This window comes from Bos javanicus, chromosome 8 (assembly GCF_032452875.1).
Source record: "Bos javanicus breed banteng chromosome 8, ARS-OSU_banteng_1.0, whole genome shotgun sequence".
Taxonomy (NCBI): Eukaryota; Metazoa; Chordata; class Mammalia; order Artiodactyla; family Bovidae; genus Bos; species Bos javanicus.
The window spans coordinates 111,789,489-111,815,152 of NC_083875.1; the positions used below are offsets into that span (position 1 = coordinate 111,789,489).

General features: G+C 60.6%; 1 protein-coding gene across 9 annotated transcripts in view; it reads left to right on the forward strand.

Annotated features, from left to right (window-relative positions):
• EIPR1 (EARP complex and GARP complex interacting protein 1) overlaps window positions 1-22,605 on the forward strand; it is a 76,247-nt gene extending 53,642 nt beyond the window's left edge. For 8 of the 9 annotated variants that reach the window (XM_061426741.1, XM_061426747.1, XM_061426749.1 and 5 more), the window contains 4 exons: window positions 4,094-4,230; window positions 6,730-6,897; window positions 9,049-9,216; window positions 12,855-13,299. In XM_061426741.1, the coding sequence (XP_061282725.1) occupies window positions 4,094-4,230; window positions 6,730-6,897; window positions 9,049-9,216; window positions 12,855-13,029 (648 nt within the window). In that variant the 3' untranslated portion in view covers window positions 13,030-13,299. Of the gene's footprint in view, window positions 1-4,093; window positions 4,231-6,729; window positions 6,898-9,048; window positions 9,217-12,854; window positions 13,300-21,548 lie in introns of those variants that run through there. The other variant, XM_061426742.1, reaches the window with a different exon arrangement.
• The last annotated feature ends 3,059 nt before the right edge of the window (window positions 22,606-25,664 follow it).

The following is a 25,664-nucleotide window of genomic DNA, read 5'->3' on the forward strand; positions in this document are numbered from 1 at the left end:
GGCCCCTCCCTGGGCCCAGAAGACAGCGCCCCCTGTCCCTCCCCCTGGGTCCCTGAAGGCAGAGCAGAGCTGGGGGCAGGGGTGGTGCTTTTTAGGGGTTCGTCTTGTTGAATCCTCATAGCCTTGGGGGCAGATTCTTTGATATCTGTCTTACAAATGAGACACAGGAGAGAAAGCCAGGCCTTAGAGAGATGCAGTAACTCGTGGTCACTCACTGGGAAAGTGGGGACCCGCTCGGGTGTCTGGCTCAAAGGGGGGCTGCCCTTCCCTGAAGGCACCCCTGATGGCGTCGGCTCAGAGGGGCATCCTGGATGTGTCGGTGAGAACGCAGTTGGCTGCAGGACATAAGAAGTGACTTAGATAGGAGGTTTTATTGTCTGCTGAAACAGGTGGGGGAATACAGCTCCCCGGGGTTGGTTAATTCAGGGTCTTCATCAAATCGAGGGCCCAGCGACTCTGCATGTTTCTCCTCTGCCGTGTCCGCCTGTCACTGCTTTCCGCGTCATGACCGAAAGGTGGCTGCAGAGGTTCCAGCCATCACATCCAGACTCCACAGCACCCTTGGTTTGTAATGAAAGCCTTTCCTGGAAGTCCCTTTGTCACCTTTTCATGCGTGACTGTGTGTCCAGGCCTAAACCCGTCTTGGAGAGGGGAGCAAGCCCACCAGGCCTGGCTCAGGGCCGTCTTAGCCCCCGCCTGGGGGCTGTGCAGGGTGTTCCAGGGAGAGGGGCTCCCACAGTGGGGGCTGCTGTGTGACTGGCAGCTGGGGCCAGGCTCACGGTGGACTTGCCTGCATGGACGCGGCGTCTCTTGTGCTGGAAAGGCCACAGCCCTGCAGTTGCTTCACGTTGGTGGGGTGAGGGGGTAGGATGGTGGCGCTTGCTGATCTCTCTGATCCTGAGGGGCATGTGCTGGGCCCCAGATTCTTGAGTCCTACCCCCTCTCCACACTGAGTCCTGCCCCCACTCCACGCTGAGTCCTGCCCTGTCTCTATGCTGAGTCCTGCCCCCGCTCCACGCGGAGTCCTCCCGGTCTCCACGCGGAGTCCTCCCCGTCTCCACACGGAGTCCTGCCCCCGCTCCACGCGGAGTCCTCCCCGTCTCTATGCTGAGTCCTGCCCCCGCTCCACGCTGAGTCCTCCCCGTCTCCACGCTGAGTCCTTCCCCTGCTTTACACTGAGTCCTCCCCGTCTCCACGCTGAGTCCTGCCCCTGCTCCACGCTGAGTCCTGCTCCTGCTCCACGCTGAGTCCTCCCCATCTCCACACTGAGTCCTGCCCCTGCTCCACGCTGAGTCCTGCTCCTGCTCCATGCTGAGTCCTGCCCCCTCTCCACACTGAGTCCTCCCCATCTCCATGCTGAGTCCTCCCCGTCTCCACGCTGAGTCCTCCCCGTCTCCACGCTGAGTCCTCCCCATCTGCATGCTGAGTCCTCCCCGTCTCCATGCTGAGTCCTGCCCCCGCTCCACGCTGAGTCCTGCCCCTGCTCCACGCTGAGTCCTGCCCCCGCTCCACGCTGAGTCCTCCCCATCTCCACGCTGAGTCCTGCCCCTGCTCCATGCTGAGTCCTGCCCCCGCTCCACGCTGAGTCCTCCCCATCTGCATGCTGAGTCCTGCCCCTGCTCCACGCTGAGTCCTCCCTGTCTCCATGCTGAGTCCTGCCCCTGCTCCATGCTGAGTCCTGCCCCCGCTCCACGCTGAGTCCTCCCCATCTGCATGCTGAGTCCTGCCCCCGCTCCACACTGAGTCCTCGTTGTCTCCACACTGAGTCCTCGTCGTCTCCATGCTGAGTCCTGCCCCCGCTCCACGCTGAGTCCTGCCCCCTCTCTATGCTGAGTCCTGCTCCTGGCCCAGGTCTGCCCAGTCCTGCCCCCGCTCCATACTGCGGGGCTTGGTGACGGGGGTGCTGCTTGGGTCTCTGGAAACCTCACGCCGAGACTCTCCTTGAACTGCCCCCGCTGGCTTGAGTCCCAGCGTTTTGTTCGTCGGCGGTGCCTTCTTTGTTCTTGTCCTGCACCAGTCGCTCTTCTGAGAGGGTTTGGGGGAGCCTTTCATCACTCTTCCTGGACCAGGAAGCACTGAATATTTCTCTTTAATGCTGGAAGCAGATTACCGTGTGCACTGCACCCTCTGGAGTTCTTGCTGAGTTCTGTCTCCATGTCACCAGGAAACCAGAAAAAGTGATTGATTAACCTTAACCACTTGCACCATGCTGGCTGCCCCGAGTAGCCCCTTGAAAAGCTGACGGTGAGCTGTCTTTCAGGCTTTCACTAGAACCTGCCTCGCAGACGTCTTGGCACCAGTGGGCGCGGCGCTCTGCAGCCCTGCTGGTTCCTGTGGTAGAGAGAGTGGTGGAGCGGGAGCCGGACGCGTTCTGCAGGGTGGCTGTGACCTTGGGCGGGGCCCCTGCCCTCTCTGTGGGGGTCTCCACTGCTGAGTTCACGTGGGGTCTTGTCAGTTACCCATGCTCCCTGACAGGCGCCCCCGAGTTAGCGCTTCCCACTGGCCATCATGCAGTTTCTGTGGGGACCGTCAGAAGTCTGGAACCTCAAGGCTGGCGAGGCTGCGGGCTAGGGGTCTCATTGGAGAGCTCTCGGGTGTGCTTGGACAGAGGGTCTGGGTTCCTCGTGGACTGTTGGCCAGAGGCCACTCAGTGTGGGTGTTGGAGGCAGGGTGTTGGTCAGTTTCGCGGCCTTTCCTTCCCTTGGAGGCCGACAGAATCCGTGTAGAGGCAGCGCGGGGAGCTTGACTGGCGGTGACGTTTGTTAAGGGTTCGACCTGGCGCTTGCTCCTGGTTATGGAGTGGGGGCCAGGGCGGGCACCCAGGAGGGCTCCCCTTGAACCCGGATGGGTGACTGTCTGCGAGCTTCCTTAGAGACGAGACGCTGTCTGACCCTGCAGGCCTCTGTCCGGCACTCGGGGCATGGACTCCAGGTGTTCTGTCCCCGGGAGAGGAGCGCATGTGCCCGCGAGGACTAGCGCCAAGACGGGCTGGCACGAGGCCCGTCATCCACGTGGTTTGCAGAGTTGGTGAGGCGGGAAAGTGGGTTTTGGGGAGAAAGGTTTTCTAGGACAGGTTGAGACTGTCCAAGGAAGAGGTGAGGTGCATCCAGCTGGTCAGTGCCTCCTGGGCGGTGACCCCTGATGCTGCGGTCACACTGTAAGTGGGGCCCTGGATCAGAGTCATTCTTAAAGACGTCTCTGCTGTCAGACTTCTTAACCGGGCCAGGCTCCTGGGAGAGGAAGCGGGTGGTTTTCCCCAGGTTCTGGTCGAATCCCCTTGCACTGACCATCTGCCTTGTGGGCCACGCCTGGTGGGGCTGAGTCTGGGCCTGATAAATTCCTGGGGCCTCCGTCCAGCACTGCGGTGGCCACCCCGGGCCCCTCTCAGAGGTTCTGCAGGGCAAGACTGGTATTCAGGGTTAAGTGAAGTGGGTCACGGAGGGGCGAGTGTCTGAGGGCCACAGACAAGCCCGGAGCCCCCTGTGTCCGTCCCCACCAAGTGACAGGCCTTTGTGCGGAAGATCGAGGGCGGTTGGGCAGTGGGATGGGGCGCCCGTCTCCAGGCTCTCCCAGGGCTGGTGGTCTCCAGGGTCTCCACTGTTACCTACTGGGGTTAATTAACCCCCAAGTAACAGAGCCAGAGACCCTTGAGGCCGGGCGGGGACTGTCTGAGCACGTGTGTAGCCAGGCCGTGGCCGTTGGTCCCTCGGCACCTGGGGCTTGCAGGCCCCTCCTGCCTCGTCCTTGTCTGTGGGGGAGGCCGATGCTCGGCGGTTCTGTATGACGCTCGGATTTGAGCGGATCCTCTAATCACACAGCCAAGTTCTGTCTGAGAGCGGCTCTATTAATGCCCTTGCCATTTTTTTGCTGTGCTCCATTTTATAAATGTATATATATGTATATATACGTTTTTTGCAAATATGGTTCAAACATTCTTGCCTTTTAAGGGAAGAAAACAAAGACAGAGCTTCCTAATTATTTTCAATAATTATCTTCAACGATATCCTGTACAAGATATCATCTTAAACATTCTGAATAGAGTTCGAATTACTTATCTTTCCTTTTTCCTTTGAAAATATCCCCAAACCCACAGCTGGCCAGCTCAGCGTCCCTGGAAGGGAAAGGACAGCTGAAGTTCACGACGGGCCGCTGGAGCCCACATCACAACTGCTCCCAGGTGGCCACGGCGAATGACACGGCCATCCGAGGGTGGGACACGCGGACCATGAGGTCAGTGCCTGCGGACAGGACTTGCGCCCGGAGCCCGGCCCCGCCCCGCCCCGCCCCCGTCCTCCTGGCTCGGGTCGGGTCAGCTCTGTTGGGGGCCACACGGCCGGTCTGTGTCCGTCTTGGTGTTGTAGGGAGTTGCACAGCCGCCTTCCTCCTCTGACCCCGCCTTCAGTACACCAGGGGCTGTGGGTCCAAGCCCCTCACTGGTGGTCTGGCTCCTCTGGGTGCCCCTTGGCGGCCGTGGTCTCCCTTGGAGATCCGGGTCAGGCTTTCGCAGCAGCTCAGGCTCCAGACGGTGATCGCGGGCTCCCGGGTCCCGTGATGGGAGACTCCAAGGTGAGGGCTGCTGTGTCTCCGGGGTGCACGCCAGGGGGTGATCACACTTTGTCACCTAAGTCATTACACAGACAGCCCACGCTGCTAACAGAGCAGAGAGAGCAGCTTCTCTGCACCAGGCGTGGTGCTGACGGGCAGAGGAGTGACGGGGTGCGCTCTGTTGTCATGGCAACGGGAGCATGGCAATCTTTTCTAAGATACAGTTTATCCCCTCAGCACACCGTAATTTATCACTAAGCTGCAGAGACGGAGGTCGGGAAATAACTCCTGTTGCCTTCAAGGGCGGGGGCACCACCTTAAATCTCGGTCCGGGGCCCCGTGAAAGTGCAGGGGGTAATCCATAATCGACGTGTGTGTCTGTGCCGGGCTATGCGGGGTTTGCTGTGAGGTGCTGAAAGCTGTGGGCTCAGACTGTGGGGACTCGGGACCAGAATGCATGCCTCCAGGGCCTGTGGCCGCCTTTCCCTATTCTTAGCGTTCCTTGAAGGATGCGAAGATTTTGGGGGTCTATATGAGAACCTCAAAAGCTAAACTCACAGACCCCAAATCCAGGGCCTGAGGGGCGGCACCCTGCAGCCCCCTTGCCCACCGTCCCTGGAGGGCGTCCCTGGGGTGCTCGGCAGTGGGTGAGCCAGGCTTTTCTCAACACGGTCTCTCTCCTGCCCACAGCCTGTGCACCTCCTCAGCCGGCTGCTTCCGGCACTGCTCGGGGGGTGCACAGGGCTTTTGTGTTCAGGCCGCTGCGCCTAGAGCCGGCAGGAAAGCCTGGGTTAGCACTCCGCAGGCCCTGGGACCTCAGCAGGCTTGGTTTTATCCATTTCCCTACTTACCTCTCAAAATCTTGAGGCTTGGGCTTCTTGTTTTAGGAAGAAATTACTAGTCTATTGGAAAGGTACAGAATTAGAAACCAGTTCCTGATTTAAGTGGCTTTGGGCCGGAAAACCCGGCCTGGGAGCAAAGATGGAAAGGACTAAGTCGTTGCTGTGAGTGGGAGCATGGAGGTCTGCGGTGCCACTCCCCGGGAGCTGCAGGGAGCACATGACCCAGCGCCTGCAGGAGGGGATGCTCCCCCAGAGCAGCACGCGGAGAGGGCGGAATGATGGGCATGGAGCATGGAGGCCTGGGGTTTTGCTCCCCGGGAGCTGCAGGGAGCACGTGACCCAGTACCTACAGGAGGGGATGCTCCCCCAGAGCAGCACGTGGAGAGGGAGAAATGACAGGCATGTCTTGGGGCCGGGCTAGGCCTCGTCCATCCTGCTGGACGCAGGCCTCTTGTCCAAAGCCGCTGTCCCACCTCAGGATGACCGCTCCTCTGGTTTGGGTGTGTGACGTGAGAGGGGGTTGCGGTAGAGACGCAACAGTGTAATTCCACACTCTGTGAGAGGCGGCTTGGAGCTGGGCGGTGGGGCATCAGTCAGGTCTGTGCGTGCGTGCGTGTGTGTGTGTGCCTGCTCTTCTGTGCACACGTGTGTGGGCATGTACGCCCGTATGTGTGGGCACATGTACCCGTGTGGGCACACACGTGTGTGTGTGTGCTGTGTGCATTGCGCACACGTGTGCACACCTGCACGCATGTGGTTCTCCTCTGCACACGTGTGTGGGCGTATACACCTGTGTGTGGACACATGTACCCGTGTGGGCACACACGTGCCTGTGTGCTGCGTGCGTTGTGTACACACGTGTGTGCATGCGCATACGTGCACGTGTGCACTCTAAACAGCCGTGGCCGACTCAGCCCCTCCCGCCGCCGTGTTGGCACCCAGGCTGTGTGCGTGGGTGAGGGACGGGCCTGGCCATGACAGGCAGTCTCCTTCAGTGTTTCTCTAGCTTCTCCTTCCTTTCTGTCTCTGTGTCTCCTGACACTGTCAGCACCGTACCCTGCTTTCCACCCCCTTTCTGTGTCTCTGGTCCTTCTGGACGTGGGCTATCCAGTCTGTCTCTGCTCCTCCGTGACAGTCCCCTCCCTCCGGCTCCCTCTCATCAAGATGCCAGGTCACCCCCTTGAGAGCTGCCAGGCAGCCCCCATCTGCAGGGTCACAGGTGCGGACTGCGAGCAGGAGCCCCCAGCCCAGACCCCACGCTGGCCAGGGTCTGGGAGGGGATGTGGGGGGCAGTGCTTCCCATGTCCCCCCTCTTACCTGTGTGTCCACTGCCCGCTCCCAGCCAGATCTACTGCATCGAGAGCGCTCATGGCCAGCTGGTGCGGGACCTGGACTTCAACCCCAACAAGCAGTACTACCTGGCCAGCTGCGGGGACGACTGCAAGGTGAAGTTCTGGGACACCCGCAACGTCGCCGAACCCGTCAAGACCCTGGAGGAGCACTCCCACTGGTGCGTGCCTGGCGGGGCGGGGGTGGGGGGGCGGTAATTAGGTGCTTTATCTTGCTGATTATGTCACCGTTTGGAAAGGCAGATACCAGCCTAGTTTGTGCTGCTGTGACTCATTCAATCAACCAGTTTTATTTTTGCTAAAGAAATACTAATTCCAAATCTGAATGTGATTCATAAACGTAGGAAAAGAAAAGCATTAGATTCTGTCTTCTCTCGAAATAGTGCCGGTTCACGTATGCAAAAATGAACGTGCACAGATGTTCCTGGGGCATTGTGCGCCATGCAGGGTGTGGAGACCCCCAGTGCCCAGTGGTAGGAGGTCAGATAGGTCAGTCCAGCAGCATCCATGTGGGGGATGGTGAGGGTGTGAGGCAGGGCTGGGCGCGCAGCACGCAGTGCACCCAAGACCCGTTGTTCTCCCTAATGTGTCGTTTCTGTGCGTTCACCACATGCTGGGGGCTTTTTGCTAAGTGAAAGAGATCAAGTTGGAGAAAATCATGTGTAGTGTGAGCCAGTTTTTATCCAAATAAAGCATGTTGTGTGTGCATATGTGTGTGTGCGCTCGTCTGGATGCGTGTGTGTGCCTGTGTGTGATGTGTGTGCATATGTGTGTGTGCGCTCGTCTGGATGCGTGTGTGTGCCTGTGTGTGATGTGTGTGCATATGTGTGTGTGCGCTCGTCTGGATGTGTGTGTGTGCCTGTGTGTGATGTGTGTGCATATGTGTGTGTGCGCTAGTCTGGATGCGTGTGTGCATATGTGTGTGTGCACTCGTCTGGATGCATATGTGTGCCTGTGTGTGATGTTGTGTGTGCATATGTGTGTGTGCGCTCGTCTGGATGTGTGTGTGTGCCTGTGTGTGATGTTCTGTGTGCATATGTGTGTGCGCTCGTCTGGATGCGTGTGTGTGCCTGTGTGTGATGTGTGTGCATATGTGTGTGTGCACTCGTCTAGATGCGTATGTGTGCCTGTGTGATGTTGTGTGTGCATATGTGTGTGTGCACTCGTCTGGATGCATATGTGTGCCTGTGTGTGATGTTGTGTGTGCATATGTGTGTGTGCGCTCGTCTGGATGTGTGTGTGTGCCTGTGTGTGATGTTCTGTGTGCATATGTGTGTGCGCTCGTCTGGATGCGTGTGTGTGCCTGTGTGTGATGTGTGTGCATATGTGTGTGTGCACTCGTCTAGATGCGTATGTGTGCCTGTGTGATGTTGTGTGTGCATATGTGTGTGTGCACTCGTCTGGATGCATATGTGTGCCTGTGTGTGATGTTGTGTGTGCATATGTGTGTGTGCCTGTGTGTGATGTTCTGTGTGCATATGTGTGTGTGCGCTCGTCTGGATGCGTGTGTGTGCCTTTGTGTGATGTGTGTGCATATGTGTGTGTGCGCTCGTCTGGATGCGTGTGTGTGCCTGTGTGTGATGTTGTGTGTGCATGTGTGTGTGTGCGCTCGTCTGGATGCGTGCGTGTGCCTGTGTGTGCTTACGTCTGTCCGCATGTCAGCGTGTGCTGCTGCGTGCGTGTACGTGTGTGCTTGCATCTGCGTGCATGTCTGTGTACTGCTGTGGGCGTGTACACTTCTGTGCGTGCACGTGTGTGTGCTCATGTGTATTTACCATTTGAATGCTGGAGTACAGTTGAGACAGTTCAGTCATTCCTGCAGTCCGGGAAGAAGCTCCCGTCCTCTGGACCCGAGTGGGCTGTCTGGCTGTCTGCTGCCCACCCCCCAGTCCCGGGTCTGCAGCAGCTGCTGAGTGGGTGGCTCAGCGCAGTGAGCTCGGGTCCTGTGGGTCAGAAGGAAGCTGGGCCTAGTGACCAGACCAGGCGTGAGGGCAGCCCTGGCCGGGGCAGTGTTCCTGGAGGCCGCCCGGGGCCGGCTCGTGTCTTGGTCGTCTCTAGTCCGCGCTGTGCTTCTCAGGCAGTTATGACCTTGGGCGCCCTGGGCAGCCTGTGTGCACGCTGCACAGTGAGTCCAGGGGCCCCCTGCGGTCCCTGCTGCCGTCCGGTTGTGTCTGTCAGTCGGGATTTACAAGGTTTCAGGCTGCGCTGCGAGCCTGCCCCTGCTGACCACCACCCGGTGTTGGCCTGAGCGGGACGAGGCTGCCCCGTCCAGGAGGGCTGATGGTCCCAGCGCCCTCTCCCCCTGCCCCCAGGGTGTGGAACGTCCGCTACAACCACTCGCATGACCAGCTGGTCCTCACGGGCAGCAGCGACAGCAGAGTCATCCTCTCCAACATGGTGTCCATCTCCTCCGAGCCCTTCGGCCACCTGGTTGACGACGACGACCTGAGTGACCAGGAGGAGCGCCGGCTGGAGGAGAAGTAAGCGCGTGCGATGGGCGGCCCAGGCGTGCGGGAGCGTCTCCGGGTCCCTGTGGTGGTATCGGGCGTGTGGGTGATGATGGTCTGGTGTGGCCTCTGAAACGCGTGTCTGTTCACGTTCTTGCCAAGCTTTACAGGTGAGGTTGTGAGGACCGCGGCTGGTCTGCGCCCTCGGGAGTGAGCTGAGGCCCGCGCTGGCCCTCGGGATGCCCCGTGGGGCAGACTGCACTGGGCGTCCCTGCTCGCTGTGCCGTCCTGGGTCAGGTTGCGGCCCATCTGCCCCTGCTGGCAGGTGGCGGGGTGGGACCGCAGGCCCAGGCGCGCTCTGTGCCCCACGCCGCTTCCCCGGAGAGGCCCCGAGGCGGTGTGCCCCACGCCGCTTCCCCGGAGAGGCCCCGAGGTGGTGTGCCCCACGCCGCTTCCCCGGAGAGGCCCCGAGGCGGCGCTGGGGCCTCTTCACGGGGCCTGCCCTGACAGCCACACCATCTTGTCTTGGTGGTGTCTTTTCCCCGGACCTTCCAACCCTGCTTGCGTCTGCTCAGGGGCCCTCTCTTCGCCCTGGGCTTTGGGGCTCACGCAGGGCACCCTGGTCCAGGGCGGCGACACCCAGGAAGGCCAGTGCCCTGCGTCAGCAGCCTGGGTATTGAAGGAGACGCCCCTTGCTCTGGGGAAGAAGTGTCTCCGTGTGTGGTGGCTGGCTTCTGATGTGCGGGAGTGTGATTCAGGCCTCCCTGGAGTCAGATCTGGGGCTGGGGGTCTGGAGTAGAGCCCATTGAGTCAGGCAGCCTGAGCCCTGGAGCGCAAGAGGGCTTGTCTTCCTGTCCTGACCTTCCTCACTCTCTGCTGTTGTCTGATTGCTTCCGCTGCCCCACGACCGCCCAAGTGAAAGAGAAAGCTGCTCAGTCGTGTCCGACTCTTTGGTGTGCCCCATAGATACACAGGTCGTGGGAGTCTTCAGGCCAGAGTACTGGAGTGGGTAGCCTTTCCCTTCTCCAGGGGATCTTCCCAACCCAGGGATTGAACCCAGGTCTCCTGCATCGCGGTCTGATTCTTTACCAGCTGAGCCACCAGGAAAGCCCAAGAATACTGGAGTGGGTAGCCTATCCCTTCTCCAGCGGATTTTCACAACCCAGGGATCTAACCTGGGTCTCCCGCACTGCAGGATTCTTTACCAACTGAGTTACAGGGAAAAATCCCCGTGTGAGAGGCTGACTTGGCAGCGACCTGTCGATCGTCTCCCTTGACGCCGTCATTTTTCATCCAGATGCTGGGAAACACAGCATTTAGACACAACTGCGGTGGCTTCAGTCCAGTGGCCTGCCACGTGCAGGGCTCGGGGTTCTCTGCTGTCCTGTCTGCTCTCGGCCAGGCAGGAGTCTGCGTCCTGTCTATACCGGAAACAGAGCCAGCAGCCGGCTCGTTGGCCCCGAGTGGTCCAGGGGTCCCACCTGCCCGTGGCAGCTTCAGACAAGCTCACCAGGAGGGGAGGCAGGCATGCGGCTGGCAGGCGTGCCCGGAGATGGCATCATTGTGAGCTGGCTCAGTTTCCTGCCAGCCGGCTCCTGGGGTTGGTCCACACGTCTTAGTGACTCAGGGGAACGGAATCCCCCTAAGGACTTGTAGGAAGGGTTTGTACCAGGCTGCCTGCTGGCCACCGCAGGCCGGCTTCCTGGGAGGACAGGGCTGGGGGCTAGTGGGATCCTGAGCCCAAGACCAGGGGGCACGTGGGGCGGGGTCTCCCGAGAAGGGTCCCGGAGCTCGGGACCAGGGGGCATGTGGGGCGGAGTCTCCCAAGAAGGGCCCCAGAGCCCGGGACCAGGGGCAGGTGGGGTGGGGTCTCCCGAGAAGGGTCCCAGAGCCCCGATCAGGGGGCAGGCAGGGTGGGGTCTCCTGAGAAGGGCCCCGGAGCCCTGGATCAGGGGCAGGCAGGGCAGGGTTTCCTGAGAAGGGTCCCGGAGCCCGGGACCAGGGGGCACGTGGGCGGGGTCTCCCGAGAAGGGCTCCGGAGCCCGGGACCAGGGGGCACGCGGGGCAGGGTCTCCCGAGAAGTGTCCTGGAGCCCCGGATCAGGGGGCAGGCAGGGTGGGGTCTCCTGAGAAGGGCCCCAGAGCCTGGGACCTGGGGCAGGTGGGGTGGGGTCTTCCGAGAAGGGTCCCGGAGCCCTGGATCAGGGGGCAGGCGGGGCGGGGTCTACCGAGAAGGGCCCCGGAGCCAGAGACCAGGGGGCACGCGGGGCGGGGTCTCCCGAGAAGTGTCCTGGAGCCCCGGATCAGGGGGCAGGCAGGGTGGGGTCTCCTGAGAAGGGCCCCGGAGCCCTGGATCAGGGGGCAGGCGGGGCAGGCTCTCCGGAGAAGGGCCCCGGAGCCTGAGACCAGGGGGCATGTGGGGTGGGGTCTCCCGAGAAGGGTCCCGGAGCCTGGGACCAGGGGGCAGGCAGGGCAGGGTTTCCCGAGAAGGGTCCCAGAGCCCTGGATCAGGGGGCAGGTGGGGCGGGGTCTCCCGAGAAGGGCCTTGGAGCCCAAGACCAGGGGGCAGGCAGGGCAGGGTTTCCTGAGAAGGGTCCCGGAGCCCTGGATCAGGGGGCAGGTGGGGCGGGGTCTCCCGAGAAGGGCCTCGGAGCCCAAGACCAGGGGGCAGGTGGGGCAGGGTCTCCCGAGAAGGGCCTCGGAGCCCAAGACCAGGGGGCAGGTGGGGCAGGGTCTCCCGAGAAGGGTCCTGGAGCCGGGGAGGAGGGACTCGCGGGGTGGGGTCTCCCGAGAAGTGTCCCGGAGCGCAGGGACTTGGGGTACATGGGGTGGGGTCTCCCGAGAAGGGTTCTGTGTACTGAGAGCATGGGTGAGACGGGAGGCAGCGCCCGAGGCCCTCCGGTGAAACAGCTGCAGGCCTGTGCTCTCTGCAGCTGGGTGGGCGGCGCAGCTCCGCGGGCTCCCGGGGGTCTGCATGTGTGAGTGCCGTCCGCCCGGCGTCCCAGGGAAGGGACACATAAGCCCCGTTTGTAGCGGTTGATGGGGAAGTCAAAACCCCAGCTAGGACCTGCTGGCCCTTCCCGCCGGCTCCGGCCAGCCCCGCACCTGGTCCAGGCTGGGGCTCCCTCTGCCCACCCCTGGACTGTGCTGTTTGGTCCCCAGGTCCCTCTGTCAGACGCCACCAGACCATCAGCCGTTCTCCACTCAGCCACCGTCCGCTGAGCACAAGCACGTCCTGCTCCAGGGTTCATGGAGGAGGTGTCGGGCAGTGGACGGCCCCCACCCTGGCCTGTAGGGCCCTCTAGGGGTGGCCCTGGGCTCCTGCCCCCAGGAGGAGGTGTCGGGCAGTGGATGGCACCCCACCCTGGCCTGTAGGGCCCTCTGGGGTAGCCCTGGGCTCCTGCCCCCAGGAGGAGGTGTCGGGCAGTGGATGGCACCCCACCCTGGCCTGTAGGGCCCTCTAGGGGTGGCCCTGGGCTCCTGCTTCCAGGACGAGGTGTCGGGCAGTAGACAGCCTCCCCCATGGCCCTGAGACCCCTCTGGGGTGGCCCTGGGCTCTGCCTCCGGGAGGTGTTGAGCAGTAGATGCCTCCCGCCCCGCCCCCGGGCTCCTGGGACCAGGCCTGCGGCTGGGGCAGGGTGCCTGCCCCTCACGTGTGTCGGTGCCTTGCAGGAGCCAGGAGCCCCCACAGGACAGTGTCATCGCCACCTACGAGGAACACGAGGACAGTGTGTACGCCGTGGACTGGTCCTCAGCCGACCCCTGGCTGTTCGCCTCCCTGAGCTACGACGGGAGGCTCGTCATCAACCGCGTGCCCCGGGCGCTGAAGTACCACATCCTGCTGTGAGTGCCGGGCCGCCGCGGGACTGCAGCGCGGCGTGTGGGGCCCAGGCTTTCCAGGCAGAGCCCCGTCGGACGCGGGTGCCCATGAACAGTGACAGGGCTTCCGCCCGCTGGCCTCTGCGCCTGCCGTCTCTGCCCCAGAGACCAACACAGGCGCCCAGGCCGAGCGGGGCGCACGCGCTCCTTCCGCTCTGAGGGCTGTTGGGCGTTTCCCTGTGATTTGTTTCCCTGAGGTCGACGTCATCTTCTCGCGAGATTAAATGGAATAACGGCAGCGGTGGCCGCTGGCGTCCTCCCTGGGGCTCCGCTCTGTCTTCCCGGTCTCAGCCTGGAGGACGGGCGGGTGGGCCTGCCCTACCCGGGGCGGGGGGGCGCTGACGCTGCCGGTGCCCCGAGTCTGCCCCGGTCGAGGCCCCGTCCCTGGCCGCCACGCACCTTGGGTCCCGCGCTGTGAGGCTGACGGCCTCTTTGTCACCGCACGGTCACCGCCTGCCTCGGTCACCCGGACGCCTTCCCGCTAAGCCCTAGGTTGTCGGTGAACCCCTCTCCCGGGCGCCCTTCGTGGGGCCAGCGCGTTCAGCTTGGAGAGGCTGGCCCTGCGCGCTCTCCCCCGACTGGACGCTGGAGGACCAGCAGCGTCACCTCACTCCCACTTGGCACCGACTGAACGCGTGTGGACTCTGCATGGATTGGTGCTGGGATGCAGGCCTGGGCTGGCCTCCGGCTCTGGGCAGTGGGTCCCTCCAGTCTGCGGGCCAGGTGGGAACCCAGAGTCAAGGCAGACGGAAGGTGGGCTACAGACCCTCGGTCCTCAAAACTCAAAAAATTGAAGCTTGCTCCCTGGTGGCTCCAGCCAGAGGTGGACCTGAGCCCTGCCTGGGACCGTCCATGCGTCCACAGCGGGGCAACACCCAGGCCCACGCGCCCAGGAGGGGTGCCCCCGAGTCCAGCTGTCCTGACGTGGACATGCGGTGACCTGGGGTTTCCAGCGTCACCGTCACCCAGTCATGGCGGCTGCCCCGCCCCCACCTGTCCCGCCCACCTCCACCTCCCCTGGTGTCCCTGGCTCATCCTCTGAGACCGAGTCCAGCTGTCACCTCTCCTCTGAGGCGCCTCCCAGGACTCCAGCCCCTTGGTTAGCCTTGCGTCTTCCTGCCTGAGTCGTGTGCAGCGGTTCCTCGGCCAGCGCACCCTGAGCCTGCTGGGGTCCGGCAGGACGGTGAGGGCTCCCTGCACAGGGTTCTGGGGCGCAGGCCCAGCCCAGCGCAGTCATGGGGTGTCCCCGGGGACACCTCGGTTACCTCTGGTGAGAGCTGGATGCCTTCACAGCTCTATGCGGGAGTAAATTAATTTATCACTTAGGACCCTAAGTGTGTATGGCCATCAATGGTCATCTTAGTAGGAACACATGCAGGTCAGTCCATTTTAAAATATTCTAAAATTGCAAAAGATCAGAAATCATATGTGTTGGGAAAGGTAAAATCTCTCTCCCCTTTCTAGTTTCTTCTGTCTGATCTAAGAATTAACAGGAGACAGATGACAGGAGAAAATCAGATTTAATTCCATAGGTGCAGAGTCCCTGTGAGCAAACCGGGACCCAGGACGGGCTGGGCATGAGGCTCCTGAGCATCTGGGGGGTGGGAGGGTCTCACCGGGAGGAAACTGTTTGCTGGGCCACGCGGAGAGGCAGGATGTGGCAGGACTGTGGTCTCTGTGAGTCCCCCATCCCGGCCGTGTACTGGTCGGACATCTCTGGTGATTCTGCACTCCGTGGGCTGGACTCCCCTAGGCAGGAATAAAAGTCAGACTTGTGGCCCGCATGCGGGCTGCCTGGGCCCTGGCTGGGCAAGAGGAGACTCTCTCACACCGCGAGCGGGGCAGCGCCAGGCTGCTTGGCACGGCTGCAGGCTCCCTCTACGCTTACACATCCAGATGTGAAGGTGGTGAAATGACGTGAGAACAGCGCGTGTTCCCTGGGTCTGGCTGCACTCGGGATGTGTTCCTCCCTGAGCCGGTGTGTCCAGAGCTCGGTGTGATCCCCCCTCCGACTCCCACCCCGGGGTCAGCAGGAGAGGGGCCAGCTCCTGTGATCGGGACGTCGCAGCCCGGAAGGTTCCCGGAGGACGGCAGGTCCCCAGCACCCGGCCGGCGTGCGACTGTAAACTGAGTCGCTTCCGCCAGGCATCAGTGTTGGCAGTGTCGGACCTTACTGGTCCCTTTGCTTTGTCCGCTGGCGGTGCCCCAGTGAGCTGGGCGACCCTTCTGTCTCCTGAGACCCACATCACCCCCGAGTGCAGGGCTGGGGCAGGGAAGGCCCCTGGGAAAAAGCCCAGCTCTGGCGGAGCAGACCCAGGCCAGAGGCTGGGCAGAGGTTGTCAGATGTGTGCAGAGCCCCGCCAGCCAGCATGGTTGGTGACCTTGGGCCCTGCACGCCTCCAGGGGAAACAGATTTGATCTTGGGACACCCCCATAAAGTCTCCAGGTTACCAAGCCTGGGGGTACATTGGATGGGCAGGAGCGGGGCAGGGACATGCGTCAGAACAGGGCCAGGCTCTCCCATCCGAGGTGGGGGTGTCCAGAGGGGCTGCAGCTGCGGGGGGAGGGGGGGAGGTGGGGGTGAGGGGTTGGGGTCGGGGGGTCTTGGGGGTGGAGCCCTGGCCCCTTTGCCCCGGGGTCCACGTGCTGGGCCAAGTAGGGGTGACTTGGACTTCTTTTCCAGCATCGCTGCATCCTCTGCCCAGCTGATGAGCCCCCAGCCAGGCCCGAGAGCTGCCCCCGCCCTCTGCCGGCCCAGAGCTGCTGCTGCCCTCCCAGGACCGGCCTGTGGGGGGAGGGCCGTGGGTGGGGGCCTCATGGGGCCCCAGAATCCTGCCCTGCCTGTCAGGTGTCTTCACGGGGTCAGCAGGGATCACTGCTGTCGTTGATCACTAACCTCCTCATTAGGGGGAGTCGGGGTGCTGTGTACACACCCACATTAGAGAGGTGGGCCCGGGATTGACCCGCGCCCCATGCACACCCTCAGAAGCCCCTCATCCCCGCGGCTCACCCGCTCAGGTGCACAGGGAAGTGGCCTCATCTGCGCCCCAAATGTCTCTGGAGGGCGGCGCTTGCCCTGGGGGCGGGCAGGGAGCAGCAGTTCACAGGGGCCAAGGCAGGAGGACCTCAGCCTGCGTCCTGTCACCGCAGGCCACGAGCCGCTCAGGCTAAAGGAGGGGAGAACTGCTTAGCGGCCTGGCCCGGAGGGGCCAGTGTGGCGTGGGTGAGCCCTGGGCCTGCGGCTGCAGGGAAGTCAGCGACTGCCCGACTACCCGAGGCTGCACCCCGCCACCCGCCCCCGACGGGCAGCTGCAGGGTGTGCAGCGGGTCAGTGGTGTGATCTGTGCTTTCCCTGCTTCCATTTGTGCGGCCGCCTCTGACCTGCTAGGAGTCAGAGCCGTCAGGAGGCCAGGGCGCTTGGTGGGCTCTGAGTCCTGGGTGTCGGCGGAGCTCCCTGCATGTGGTGGGGCGTGAGGGAGTCCCCAGGGCCCAGAGGCTGGTGCCTGGCCCGAGGAAGGGCTCCGTCTGCACCTCGGAGGCCCCGCCCACCCGGCGGCCCTGCCCCCGGCGCCCCTCCCGCAGGGCCTTGTACAGCAGCTTCCTTCCCCAGCCTTGTTTTTTAAGTGCGATAAGAAACAGGCTATTTATCATGCTCTCCAGTAACAGAATCCAGACCCGGAGAGAGGAGCTCGTGAGCGCTGTTCCCGCCCAGCAGCTGCCTTATTTTCAGCCGTCTGAAGCTGATGGCCCATCCACTTTTTGATGTAGCCATGATCGGTTTAGGAGATTTAGACAGGAATTTTTTCTATAGCGTGCAAAAAGAAAAATAGGACTGAATATATGAGAATGATGAATCCTCCCGACTTCTGTGTCTAAAATTGCTTCGAGGCAGGAGTTCTTGCACAATAACTCATGCCCTGTTGTGTCTTATGCTTAATAAGCGTGTGGAAAACGGTTATGTCGGAATTGCCTCTCCCTTGTCATTTGGTGCCGTCTGAATGCTGCTTGCGTGGTGGCTGCGGTGGGGGGGGCTGGGTGCCCCCCACAGGAGCTGCTCGGGTCTGGGCACCTGCGGCCGGTGGGGGGACAGCTTGGCCTGTGGTGGGACACTCCCCGTCCCGCCCCCGGGTGCTGCTGAGGGCATGGCCAGCTGGCGCTCGGCTGTCTCCAGACCGCGGGGCGGCCTTCAGCTCTGACCGTGACTGGGGACGTCGCGTTCTCCCTGGGAGGCACAGCCATCTTGCGGGACCGTTCTGGAGCCAGGCCTTGGCATAGATGCTCGTGTTTATATGGGGGACCAGGTCTGCTGCCGGCCCTGGGGGAGGTTCATTGTGTCAGATGGAGACAGCTGCAGGGCTCCACGGCGCCTGCGAGGGCAGAGGATGGCGGTGCTGTGGGCAGGTCCCTGACGCCACCCGGACCGCTGTGCCGCTTGCCTGGGTGAAGCCAGGCTCTGCGCTGATCCCAGGGCCGTTCACACCCAAGACAGCCCTGCTGACCCTGCGCCTCTAACGCCAACCTCACAGCAGCATTTCAAGCAGAAACGGGCAACATCGGTTTACAGCCGGAGGGCCTGGGTTAGGCTCACAGCCCCTTTGCTGATGGGCACTCGGGGGAATCTCCATGTCCCAGGCCACGTTTCCTCGTTTGTAGAAAGAGAAGGCCCTCGTCCTGAAGGCACAGCTTAGGCTGATGAACACAAGGTCCAGGTGCTCAGTAACCTTACTCCAGATGTGATGACGGGGAGGCTTTCGGTGACTGGTTCAGTTTCCTTACTCGTTGGTCTGTGTAGATTTTCCGTTTCTTCTCGGCAGGTTGCATGTTTCTAGGAATGTCCCCTCACCTTCTGGGTCACCCTGTTTGTTGTCGATAGTGATCTCTCATCCTTTGTGTTTTTGTGGTATCAGTGATAATGCCTCCTCTTTCATTTCTGTTTTTTTTTTTTTTTAATTTGCATCGTCTCTTTTTTTCTTGGGGAATCTGGCTGAAGGTTTGCCAAGTCTGTTTAACTTTTCAGAGAAATGGCTAGTTGTGTAGGCCTTTATGCTTTTCTGGTTTATGTTTTATTTCTCATCTTTATTATTTTCTTCCCCCTGCTAACTCTGAGCTTAGTTCTTTCTCTAATTCCTGAAGCTGAAAAGTTGCTTATGTGAGACTTTTCTTTTTTCTTAATGGGAATATTTTATGTTTATCCTCAAATCATCTGTACCTCACACAGTGCTAAGCGAACACTGGGCGTTTGGGCAAACTCTGGGAGATGGTGAGGGACAGGGGGGCCTGGCCTGCTTCAGCCGTGGGGCTGCAAAGAGCTGGACACGGCTTAGTGACTGAACACCACTTGTGGCTTAGCTGGCAAAGAATCCGCCTGCCATGGAGGAGACCTGGGTTTAATCCCTGGTTGGAAAGATCCCCTGGAGAAGGGACAAACTACCCACTCCAGTATTATGGCCTGGAGAATTCCATGGACTGTACAGTCATGGGGTCACAAGGAGTTGGACACGAGGGAGCGACCTTCACTCAGTCACGAACAGCAACAACAGTCATAACAACATGGAGCTGGGCCCTAAACCTCCAGAGAGAGTTGTTGCTCAGCGAACAGAGTTCACACCAAAAACAATCTGCACCTTAAACAAAACTAAAACACTTCAAGGGAATGTGTTAAATGGTGGAGTGACGACAGTCAGCTCCATGTCTTGCAGGTGGTCAGGGCAGAGCGCCAGAGGACCGGCCACTCAGGGTAGCATCCGAGCTCTTCCCTTCAGCAAACATGGGCTTCCCAGGTGGTCAGTGGGTGAAGAATCCGTCTCCCAATGCGGGAGAGGCAGGTTTGATCTCTAGGTTGGGAAGATACCCTGGAGGAGGAAATGGCAGCCCACTCCAGTGTTCTTGCCTGGAGAATCCCATGGACACAGGAGCCTGGCGGGCTGCAGTCCATGGGGTTGCACAGAGTCGGTCACAACTGAGCGTCTGAGCACAGCACTTGAGCAAATGTGTACTGGGCTCGGGCACTGGAGATGTGAAATTCTAGGGATAGAAGCAGGTAAAACTCTGTCCTGGTCAGAACAGCTCACAGTTTAGTATCATTCAAAGCAACAGAGGATGTCAGCTGGGGCACCCATGTTGGGGACACTGAGTTAGCCTGGGAACCCCATGCCCTAGCGGCGATGGTCCCCACGGGGTGCTGGTAGGCGAAGCGGGGACGGGAGCCCTATGCCCTGCGCCTCCTGTAGCTGCCGTGTGCCTGCCTGCCTGCCTCCTCAGGGAGGTTCCAGGGCTGATGCTCAGTGCTCCCCTGCCTGGGTGATTAAGACACGAGTAACTGCTTCACAAAATGCTGATGGGAACAGGACCGCACGGACGTCTGTGCCTCTGCAGCCAGTGCAGACCCCAGCTCGTGGGGACCGCTCGGACTCTCCGGGGACACAGCCCCTCGGGTGAGCACACCGCGGGCACTCTGTCTTCACGACAGTCGGGCCGCATCCATCATCCTGCTTCGGGAATAAATCCATGTGACCTTCACACATCCTTGTCTAAAAACTGCTAATGTGTGCTCCTTTTGAAATATTCAAGATGTTGGGTGTGATTAAACGGGAGACAGGTTAAGGTGAGTTATGGCTTTATTTAAACTTCAGCACGTTGGGGTCGACCTATTATGTGAAGGGACTGAAAGCGCTTAATAATCCAGGAGGGCAGGCACGGTGGATCAAGATGTGATGCATCGCCGTGCGGGTTGGAATCCATCCCGGGCGCCTTCAGGCAGGCGTTCTGCTGAGACCTGGATGGGAGCCTGGCCATTGCATGTCCCCCGGAGGACTGGACCTCATCCCCCATGCTCCTGGAGGCCCAGGACGGGTGGTGGGTGGGTGTGTGCCTGGGGCTCAAGGCTCCAGGGCAGCGTCCCAGAGCCCCCCCCGGCCTCACGTTCTTGGAGCCCCTCCTCCTCCAGACTGTGTCCCCAGCTGGTGGCCAGCACGCTGGACAGACCAGCCTCTGAAGAGCAGAGGGTCCACCTGCAGCCATCTGAGTTTCGTGAAGTCCTCACTGTCAATCTCCCTGCCTCATGCGTCGAAAATGTCCCCTCCCCCCGGGACCCACTCCAGGGGAGGAGGAGCTGGATGAGGACTGAGGAGTCACTGTCGGCGTCTTCACTGCGCACACGCTTCTTCACCCAGGGGGAGGGGAGGATTCGCTCAGCCCGCCTGTGGGGTTGCCGGAGGTCTGGACAGGCTCTGTGTGTGCAGGGGCCTCGAAGAGCTGGACTCCGGCCTGAGCCTTTTGCAGGCGGGTGACCCACCTCCTGTGTGCCTCTGTCTCCCCATCCGTTAGGTGGGGACAGTGGTACCTACGTGCGTAGCTGTGTCCTCGGGGTTCATGGTGTAACGTGTGGGAAGGACAGCGCCTGGCCCGGTGCAGAACCTCAGCAGGTCGCAGCTTCTTACAGGTGGTCCCCACGACGGCACGGTCCCCCAGACCCTCGCTGCTGCTGTGCACCTCATAGCCTGAGCCCGGGACCCTGGTTCCTGGGGACAGTCCCCTCCTGATGGGCCGTGTTTCCCAGGTCGGGTTGCTGTCTGTAACCGCACACATGGCCCCCACAGGGTCTTACCTTGTGCATCCGGAAACTTCCCCATTGGATTCCTCTGAAGGGTGTGTGTTATGCTGCCCCCCGACCCTGTCACTGAGTAGAGTTAATTTCCTGGTGGGAGCGACCAGGGCATCTCCCCCAATTTCTCCTACGATGGGTCAGCTCTGATTGGCACTTTATAGTTACACACACTGGCATGGAAATGACAGGGACAGAGTGAAGGGACAAAGTAGGTGATCAGATAGTGAATCCCACTGGGTGATTATATATAGAAAAATACAGGAGACCCCTATAAATTAATGATCACTCAAGAAAGCAGGTTTGCTTACCCACAAAACCACACAGGCTTGCTTAGCAACAAAACCATGCAGCAGAGGCCTGAGTGAGTGAAAGGCGCTCAGTCGTGTCCGACTCTTTGGGATCTCATGGACTATAGAGTCCATGGAATTCTCCAGGCCAGAATACTGGAGTGGGTAGCCTTTCCTTTCTCCAGGGGATCGTCCCAACCCAGGGATCAAACCCAGGTCTCCCACATCCACAAGGGAAGCCCAAGAATACTGGAAGCCTGAGACGTGTCCCCAGACAATGGAACAGTGGTGGTGTGAGCCCCACGTCCTGCCCAGTGAGCTTAGCAAGTTCACGATCCCTACGTGTGGTAGTCGCTCAGTCTGACTCTTTTGCGACCTCATGGACTCTAGCCTGCCAGGGTCCTCTGTCCATGGGGTTCTCCAGGCCAGAATACTAGAGTGGGTGGCCTTTCCCTCTTCCAGGGGATCTTCTCGATCCAGGGATTGAACCCACGTCTCCTGCACTGCAGGCAGATGCTGTACCGTCTGAGCCACCAGGGAAGACCCTAGGACACGGGGAAAACAATAATGTGTGGACCTCGTTTGACCATGCAGGACAAGAAGACTCCGCTGCCCGATTTGGAGGAGGAGATGATGATGGAAGCATGATGTCTACTCAAGAAAGAAGGTCTTCTCTCCACCCCCACTTTGTCACATTGATCACTGATGTTGGCGATTGCGGCCAAGACGGAGGACACACGTGAATTGAATCGGTCTCACTCAAATGTCAGTGTTGCACACACCCACCTGCTGGTTTACTGAAGTGAGGAGTCTGCAAGGCCGCTGATTTACACTCTCTCAAGGTCCCAGTGGGCCAGCTCCCTCCCCGGCCTCCCAGTCTCCGGACGTGGCAGACTGACTCCCATGCTGCAGTTCATGCAGCATGAACCGCTCCATGTGCAAGTCCGCACCTCTCTCCTCCTCTCCCCATCCACGGGGGAGACAGTCAACTTTCACTTACCTCTCCTGCCTGCTGCGTGTAAACTGTTTCTTCTTGTTATGAAAGAAAGAGGATTCTGACTTGCTGCCTCGGAACCACCCAAAGACCAGAAGCTGCAAGTTGGGATTCGGCCCGGGGGATGAGGTGGGGAGGTGCCGTCGACCCCACACCGTGGGACCCCTGTGAGTGTGCACGTGGCCCGAGCTCTGGTAGGGGGCACCTTCAGGATGCACTGGGGGGACCCAGGGGTCTGTCAGGGAGGGCCGCTCAGCCCTCCAGTGGGGGATGGCACCCATGGGTGACCTTCATCTTCCTCTGGCTTCCAGCTGGGGCGGGGGGTACAGGTGATGCGGTGAAGGGCGTTGCCCTTTGAGAAATAACGTGAGAACATTCCGGCGTGAGACCTGCTGTCACCAGGGCCTTCAGTTCAGTCGCTCAGTCACGTCCAACTCTGTGCGACTCCATGGACGGCAGCACGCCAGGCCTCCCTGTCCATCACCAACTCCCGGAGTTTACCCAGACTCATATCCATTGAATCGGTGATGCCATCCAACCGTCTCATCCTCTGTCGACCCCTTCTCCTCCTGCCTTTGATCTTTCCCAGCATCAGGGTCTTTTCAAATAAGTCAGCTCTTTGCATCAGGTGGCCAAAGAATTGGAGTTTCAGTTTCAGCATCAGTCCTTGCCTTGGCTCCTCTCAAAGCCTTGCTGCACTTTCCTGCGCACGTCCCCTGCCTGCACAGCTGCAAATCAACCCCCTACAGAGGCAGTGCTTTGGGGGCCTCTCCCTGCAGAGTTCCTCAGTGTTCCCCGAACCCCGGTTCTTTGGCTGGAAAGTTCTGGTTCAGCTGAGTCTTAGATCCAGCCCTCTCCCTCCCAAGTTGCACAGGACTGGGTGGATTTCAAGGTGTATGGCAAGAGAAAAAAAGAAGAAAAATAAGCAAGGTCCTCCCCCTCCCCCCGCAAATCCTCTGGGACGCAGGGGCCAATGTCCCAGTTCCCCAGAGAGAGGCGGTTTTTTTCTGGGCATTTTAGGCGCTTCCCCCGTGGCTGAGACTAGCTTCGCAGTTGGAGCCCCTGTGGGGCAGGCCCAGGAGACAGAAGGGGAAAGAGATCCCGGGTGCCGGACCCTCTGCCTCTCAGAGCCCCTTCCATGCCTCCTGGCTCCCTGGGATTCTGAGCCCGGCTCATGGGGCGAAGCCGAGGTGGAGGAGGGAGGAGGCGCATCCGCGTCCCGGGCCAGCAGCTCCCTTCTCGCCCCCTCTTTCTGGCACCGCTGCTTCACGGGGTCCTACACGGCCGTCTGGGGCCCGTCCGGGCATCCAGCTCTGATAGGGGCAGGACAGCTCAGGGGGACCCGCTCCCTCTCAGCTGGCCCCAGAGGCGACTCCTCGTCCTTGTTAAGAAGGAGAAAGGGAAGGAGTGAATCTGGGGGGTAGGTAGGCTCACTGTAGAGATGAGTGGACCCTGCTTTCTTCTCTCGTGAGACTGAAGCTCCGTGTGGGTTGGCATGAGGCATTTTCGTGTTTTCTCCTCCTCTGATGTGCTTCCTGAAGAAGGGGATGGGTCCGGTAGCAGAGATGTGGGGGTGAGGCGGCGGACGCGCCGCTCCGGGTTCAGAGGCTCACCTGCGTCACGGGGGCCTCGCAACTGAGGCCCAGGCCTGTGCGGTGCCCGGTGCCCGGTCCCACATCCCACAGGCCTCGTCCTTCCTGCTGCCGGGAGGTCCTCACTGCCGGCTGAACACGGAGGGTCAGCAAGGCCTCCGTGGCCGGTCTGGTCCAGCCGCGCGTCGGAGGAACCCTGGGTCCCTGGGGCCTCGTCAGCATGTGGCATGAGCGGCAGCAGGTGTGGCCCTGGGCTGAGACCTGCAGACGTCTGCGGTGCACCAGGATGTCTACCCTGACGGACCCCGCCTTACTGGGCAATCGCAACCCCTCCCTGCGCTGACCCCTGGGGAAAAGCGCAGACTCCGATGCACTGCTTTCCGTCTCCTCTCAGTTTAGCCCCAGCTGATCGGGCACGTGAGTTTGACCCCTTAGTCTTGGTTTCTCTTTGTGGCACAGCAGCATCGTGAGATAAGCTGCAGCAATCTCTGGAAGGTTTTGAACTCCTCGGAGCAAAGACTCCCTAAGACAAGGTCTTATTATTCTCATAATTTTGAGGCAAGTACCAATCTGCCAAGTACACAGAGAAAAATTATTCATCATCCCTTAACTTGGACAGAGCGAAAGTACCGTCTTTGCCATTGGGGTCTGCGGATCATTAAAAAGCATGGAGCTCTGCCTGCCGATCCCCGCCCTGCCCTTGAGTCCCACCCTTCGTGGGCATCTAGCCCGCCACGGCCGTCGGGAGCCCAAGACATGGATCTGCTTGGGGTGAGCCCGGCACGCGGGGGCCGTCCCTGCTACTGGTGAGACGCAGGTTCATTAGGCCAGGCAGGCCTGGCAGGGAAGACCCTGCCACCCGCGATTTGATGAGTGAGGTGCTTACCGTGTTTGGAAGCTCCTTAAAGAAGCCAGGTGCTGAAAGTGATCAGAGAACCGCTCACCTGCCTGGTCACGTGAGACAGCCACATGCGCTGAGCTCGATGCCAGGCGTCCCGGGCACGGCTGCCCCCGCCTCCTGTGAGAGAGTGGCATCCCGGGGCATGGCCGCCCCCGCCTCCTGTGAGAGGGTCCGGGCTGCAGGCCGTCATTGCCCTGGGGTGGCCCTCGGTCCCGCCGACTGCAGGTCCCTGGGTAGTTCATTCTGTGTCCCTCCCACTTCAGACCCAGCTAGACCCACAGCGTCAGGACCTTGGGGTGGGGGGTAAGAGAAGAAATCCGAGTCCCCCCTTTATTTTGGGTTAGTGTCTTAGTTTGGTGTAGCTGTGGATGCTCACTGATCGTAAGAGATAACGCAGAGAGCCGCCCCGCTCCATACTCTCTGCCCGGCTTCCCTCAGGCCTGGCAGGCCTGCAGTCAGTCTCGCACCTGGATGTGGACGTGGATGCCGCCCCGTGGTCTCCTTCCTATGTCCCTGGTCTCCTCTGGGCTCGTCTGTAGCACCTCACACAGGTCAGAATGGCCGTCATTGAAAAACACCTACACAGAGTAAGTGCTGGAGAGGGTGTGGAGAAGAGGGAGCCCTCCTGCACGGTGGAGGGAATGTGAGCTGAGGCAGCCCCTGTGGAGACCCCAGGAATAACCCCCCCTGTGACCTGCGGCCTAGATGTCCATCACGTTCTCAGCGGTCTCACCCCATGTATCTGCCCCTGCCCCTGGCTGGGAGACGTCTCCACCCCTGTCTGCAGCACCCAGAGCACCCTGAGGACGGGGGACGGACCCCGTGAGGCTTTGCTGAGTGAACCGTCCAGTGCCTGTGGGTGAGGGCTGAATCAGAGTGATCAGGACGCACTTGGCAAAATACAAGAGACCCTGCAGATATCTCATCCGGCCACACAGTGTGAGACAGTGTGCAGTGAGCCTCTTCTGACTGGAGGCATGGGTCTGTCTTGACATCCGTCTGCGTGTGTGACGTGGAACAGACGCAGGTGGGTCTGCGTGAAATCATTAAAATTTAAGGCCATTCAAAGCGTCTCCAGGCACCCACTGCCGGGACTGACACCAGGCTACTTTTGTTGAATTCCACTGAAGTCCGACGGTCCCTCTGCAGATGCTCTGGGCATGCTGGGATCTGGTCTCTCTTTACCACTCCCCAGGGAAGGGAACCCCTGGGACCCGTTTGGG